This window comes from Carlito syrichta, unplaced genomic scaffold, assembly GCF_000164805.1.
Source record: "Carlito syrichta isolate Samal-C Ts95f unplaced genomic scaffold, Tarsius_syrichta-2.0.1 Scaffold314810, whole genome shotgun sequence".
Lineage (NCBI taxonomy): Eukaryota > Metazoa > Chordata > Mammalia > Primates > Tarsiidae > Carlito > Carlito syrichta.
This window is the reverse complement of record NW_007258906.1, coordinates 318,411-324,476: the sequence shown is the minus strand read 5'-3', so window position 1 is coordinate 324,476 and position 6,066 is coordinate 318,411. Positions and strand designations below refer to the sequence as shown.

The window sequence follows — 6,066 nt, the reverse complement described above, 5'->3', positions numbered from 1 at the left end:
CGCAGGCTCAGGCAATCCACTCACCTCAGCCTCCCAAAGGTGCGGGATTACAGGCTGAGCCACTGAGCCCGGCTGAGCAGTAATATTTTGAAAGGAATCTTTTTTCCTGAGGAGTAGGTCCCAACGGTAGGCTTAAAATATTAAGTAAACCATGCAGTAAACAGATATGCTGTCATCCAGATGTTCTTACTCCATTTCTAGGGCTCAGGCTGAGGAGATTTAGCATAATTCTTAAGGGCCCTAGGATTTTCAGAACAATAAATGAGCCCTGGCTTCAACTCAAAGTCATTAGCTGCATTAGCCCCTATGAGGGTCAGTCTGTCCTTTGAAGCTTTGAAGCCAGACATCAACTTCTCCTCTCCGGCTATGACTGTCCTAGATGACATTCTTGTCCTAGATGATATTCTTCCAATGGAGGGCTGTTCTGTCTACATTAAAAGCCTGTTATTTAGTGTAGCCATCTTCATCAGTGATTTTAGCTAGAGCTTTGGATAACTTGATGCAGCTTCCACATCAGCTCTTGATGCTTCACCTTGCACTTTTATATTATGGATAAGGCTTCCTTCTTCAAACTTCATGAACACCTCTGCTAACTTCCAACTTTTCTTCTGCAGCTTCCTCACCTCTCTTTGCCTTCACAGAACTGAACAGAGTTAGGGCATTGCTCTAGATTACAGCTTGGCTTAAGGGAATGTTGTGGCTAGTTTGATCTTCTATCCATCCACTAAAACTTTCTCCATATTGGCAATAAGGTTGTTTTGCTTTCTTATCACTCATGTGATCTGTAGAGTAGTACTTTTAATTTCCTTCAAGAATTCTTGCTTTGCCTACCTTTCCGCCTGTCTTGGCTTCTTACATACCTTCCTCATTAAACTTAATCACTGCTAGTTATTGATTTAAAGTAAAAGACATGTGACTTTTCCTTTTACTTAAACACTTAGAAGCCAATGTAAGGCTATTAACTGGCCTAGTTTCAATATTGTTTTGTCTCAAGGAATAGGAAGGCCCAAGAAGAGAAAGAGAGAGATGGGGAAATGGCTAGTTGGTGGAGCAGTCACACACATTTATTAAGTTTGCCATCTTCTATGGGTATGGTTTGTGATGTCCCAAAACAATTACAACAGTAACATCAAAGATCACTGACTATAGGTCACCATGACAGACATAATAACAACAACAACAACAGTAATATAATAATGAACAAGTTTGAAATAGTGTGAGAATTAACAAAATGTTACACAGAGACATGAAGTGAGCACAAGCTGTTGGGAAAATGGCACCAATAGATTTGCTTGACATGGGGGTTGCCACAAACCTTTAATCTGTAAAAAATGCAATATCTGCAAAACTCAAGTAAATGAGGCATGCCTGTATTTAAAAACTGTCAATCCAGATTTCTAAAAAGCAAAAATAACATAAGAATAAAGATGAAATAGACATTTTCATACATAAGAAAATTAAGATAACTTACTGTTAGCAAACTAAGCTATAAGAAAGGCTAAAGGCTGGGCTTGGTGGCTCAGCCTGTAATCCCAGCACTTTGGGAGGCCGAGGCAAGTGGACTGCCTGAGCCTGTGGGTTCCAGATCCACCTGGGCAACTTGACGAGACCTCGTCTCTACAGTAAAATAAAAAATAGTCAGGTGTGGTAGCACGTGCCTCAAGTTCTGGCTACTTGGAAGGCTGAGATGGAACGATCGCCGGAGCCCAGTAGGTCGAGGCTGTGGTGGCCAGGAGCATGCCACTGCACTCCAGTCTGGGTGACAGTGAGACTCCAACTCAAAAAAAAGAAAAAAAAAAGAAATGCTAAAAGTGTTTTAGTTAACAGATAGAAACTAGAATCTACAGAAGTAGAAATGAAGAACAATGGAAATCATAAGCATTTATGTAAATACAGATTTGTTTCTTTATAATATACACATAGCTGAGGCACAAATGATAAAACTGCCACTGTCTTGTGAAGTTATTGATGCATCTAGGTGTAATATATGTAATAATCATAGCATAAATGCTGGGAGAATGGGTCTACACGGTTGCAAGGTTTCTACATCTAATGCAAGTGGTACAGTATTAGCTCTAGTCCACAAATAGTTAACAATGGCTAAGCACAGTGGCTCATGCCTGTAAACCCAGCACTTTGGGAGGCCAAGGCAGGTGAATTGCTTGAGCCCAAGAGTCAGAGACCAACCTGGGCAGCATAGCAAGACCCTCATCTCTAAAAAAAAAAAAAAGGTGGGGGTGTGGTTGTGTATGCCCTGTAGTCTCAGGCAGGAGGAGCATCTGAACCCAGAAGTTTGAGGCTGTGGTGAGCGGTGATTGTGCCACTGCACTCCATCCTGGGCAACAGAGTGAGCCCTAAACTCAAATAAACAAAAAATAGTTAACGATGTACATACTGTGATCTCTAGAGCAAGTGCTGAATTAATAATGCAGAAATTAACTAAAAAGATCTATTGGATGAATTCAGATTGAATTATAAAAAGTTTTCAAATAATACAAAGGAAGCCAACCAGGAAAGGAGGAATGCAGAAATGCTAGACAGGATTCTAAAAGAAAGCAAACAGTAAAACAGGCATAAACTTTATTATATCAGTAATTACATGAGATGCTAACAGACCAAAGACTTCAATTAAGGATCGCTGGAGCCCAGCAGGCGAGGCTGCGGTGGCCGGGAGTGGCCACTGCACTCCAGTCTGGGCGACCGAGTGAGACTCCAACTCAAAACAACAACAACAAAAAACAGAGTATGAAAATGGTTAACAAAAAAGGCCTAACTGCAGTCTGTCTACAAGATAAATACTTTAACACATAAGTTGAAAGTAAACAGATTGAAAGTTATAACACACTAGCAGTAAGCATAAGAGGCTAGAGTGGCTAAAATATTAGATAAAGTAGATTTCAAGAAAAAGAGCATTATCAGATATGTAGAGGAATGCTGTGTAATGACAAAAGTATCCACAAGGAAGATTCAACAATCATAAATATAAGAGCTACAAAATCCAAAAAGGAGAAACTGACAAAGCTAAAGGAAGAAAGAGATAATTCTACAATCATAGTTGGAAATTTTAATGTCACTCCACAGATGATAGAACTAGACCAAACAAACAAACCCAATAATAAACACACAGGATTTGAGCAGTACTATCAATTACCTTGACCAAATTGATATTTATAGAAACCTATACTCAACTTCAGCAGAAGCACATTCTTTTTGAAGTACACATGGAACATTCAGCAAGACAGACCAGACATTGGGCCATAAAAGGAATTTCAATACATTTTAAAACAGTGAAACTATATGGAGTATGTTCAATGACTACAGGGAACTAAATTGGAAATCAGTAAGAATAAGATATCTAGAAAACCCCCGAATAGCTGAAAATAACAGACATATAAATAACACATGGGCTAAAGAATAAATCACGAAGTAAATTACAAAATATTTCAAACTGAACATAACAAAATATGACATATCAAAATTTGTTGAATGTAGCTAAAGTACTGTTTGGCAGAAATTTTAATTTTATGGATTTAAATCCTTATTTTTAGAAAAGAAGAACTAAAGTGAATAACTTAAATGATTTTCCAGCATAAGCTAGGAAAAGAAGAGCAAAGTAAACCCAAAATTATCAGAATGAAGGAAATAATTAAGAGCAGAAACCAATCAAACAGGAAACAACTGAGAAAAATAACGTAAGAAAAATATCTAGTTCATTAAAAAGATTAACAACAAAATTAAGATTCCCCTAGTAAACCTAACAAGAAAGAAGATTCCATTTATATGACGGCCTACAATAGGCAAAACTAACCCAAGGTGGACAAATATTAAGACAGTGTTTGGGCGGAGAATGATTAAGAACGGAAATGAGAAAACTTTCTGGGTGATGGTAGTGTTCTAAATCTTGATAGGGGTTTGGGCTACTTAGGTAAATACATCCGGTAAAACTGAAGAATGTACTTTTAAGATGCGTGTGTTTCATTGTTGTAAATTTTGCCTCCAAAGAGGGTAGGGGAACTAAACAAATAATGAACTCTAGGTAATGATACTGGCATTGAAGTTTTAAGAAGGGAGGGAAGTATACTGAAAGCTACAATTTACTTTGAAATTAATAAAATAACAAGTTGTAGCAATTAATAGATTGAAAGATGAACAGATATCTTATAATAATCATAAAAGCAAGTTCAGTAAAACATGAATAAAGGAGTAAGGTGTTCACTATAAATCCTCTTCAACTTTTTTATATGTTTGAAATTCTCATAATACTACTGGGTCACTAAATGGTTGAAAATACACAAATCATGTAAGGGTAAGGAAGTTGTGCTGGAAAATCCATGCTAGGAACAGCTACTACAAATGAGTACAGTGTGCAGTTCTCATTTTTACGGCATCCAAGGCAAAGGTGAGTGACACATTGGTCAGGCTACAGTTAGTTAAAACTTAAGAAAGCTAAGATCAACAACATAATTACTGAGAACATTAATGGGAACAGTGCTAAAAGGACTGTATAGGCAACTTGTACACCTCAGTTACTCTGTCATTAACTTTGAAGGTGAATATAATCTGTGTATCAACTGAGCACATCCTATTCCCCATGAATTACTTACGTTCTTAGGCCCAGTATATGATATGCCTGGCAAAGTCAGAAATGTACATAGTACATAAGAAAATGCTGAAATGAATTTTGGCTAATTGGGTACACTACTATGATTTTACGTTTTCTGAATTTACCATTTCATACAGTTGGGATAATGGAAATTATGAGTTTTCTTTTATAGTCTATAAAACCTTGTGTTGTTAGAGCTGTATGGATTGTGGGGTTTTAGCTGGTTCAGATGAATAAATGGTTCTTTTGGAAAATATCAATAGCAACTTGGGGTATATTGACAGAACCAAATGAAAAAGGTATACTTTACCTGATTTATGAACTGTGTAGCATTAAAAAGTTCACTGCAGCCATATAAAATATGTTTGCCTTGTTTTCCCTGTAAAAATCAGAGTCAAAACTTAGATACAAGTAACAAGAAATATCTGCAGTATTCCCAGGAAAAGAGATTAACCTGCTCAGATTTTTTTGTTATTCTTAAAGGTCTGTTTTTGGGGTGGTGGTGTTGGATTTTAATACACACATCTACCTAAAACTGCATGGAATAAAGAGGAATAAAGTGATGAAATGGGCACAGTGTTTTTTCCCCCATAAATATATATATGATGGTACACTGTTGGTACTACTTCCCATTACACAAAAACTATAAGGAATCTGATGCCTGCCACATTACACAGGAGCAACAGTTATCTATAAAATCTTAGACGAATACTCTTCTGGTGTGGATCTGTACTACCTGAAGAAAACCTTCTTAGAGTTTCATTATGCCGAAAGCAGGATATGGTACAGGCAGCACGGGGTGTCCCTTTCCTCTCACTTGTGCAGTGCAGTATTTATCATATATCCCACTCCACTTTGCAACTGTATGAATTTTATTCCTGATTTTGATGGGATGTTAGAACACAATCACATTTAGTCATAATTTTTCTACTAGAGAATTCTGCTAAGTCCTTAGTGCTGAATTTCCTATATGTATTGTGATGCTGAAAGTAAATTTATAAGATTTATTTTGTAATGTGAAAGGTTTATTCTATAACAAAGTAATGACAACTCATCACATAACATAAGAATGATGACTTTGTTACACGACAGAAAGACATTTTTCTGTCATGTATGCGCTGAAAAAAACACTATTGGTGGAAAAAATGTTCTAGCTGGTCATTTCGGAGGATAAGAGCCACAAATGAAGTGGTATATGGAGCAATCACACAGGGTCATGTAACTGGGATCCTTGAGGCTACACAGGATGTACTCACACGAGGTATTAGTAAACCATACAGAAGGAAAAAGAAAGCACAGGGAAACATTACAAGGGTCCAGAACTAAGCACAGCTCCCAGGATCCTACCTCAGTGGTGCAAGGCACTTTCATATTTATTTATTTATTTATTTTCGAGTTGGAGCCTCACTCTGTCGCCCAGACTGGAGTGCAGTGGTCGCTCCCGGCCACTGCAGCCTCGACCT

General features: G+C 37.4%; 1 protein-coding gene across 6 annotated transcripts in view; it reads right to left on the bottom strand.

The window, feature by feature from the left end:
- SCFD1 (sec1 family domain containing 1) overlaps window positions 1–6,066 on the bottom strand; it is a 128,668-nt gene that overhangs the window by 6,872 nt on the left and 115,730 nt on the right. For 5 of the 6 annotated variants that reach the window (XM_008072007.2, XM_008072008.1, XM_008072010.2 and 2 more), the window contains one exon: window positions 4,914–4,982. The exons of the other annotated variant lie outside the window; for it this stretch is intronic. In XM_008072007.2, coding sequence (XP_008070198.1) covers window positions 4,914–4,982 — 69 coding nt within the window. The remainder of the gene's footprint in view (window positions 1–4,913; window positions 4,983–6,066) is intronic. 6 annotated transcript variants of the gene reach the window in all.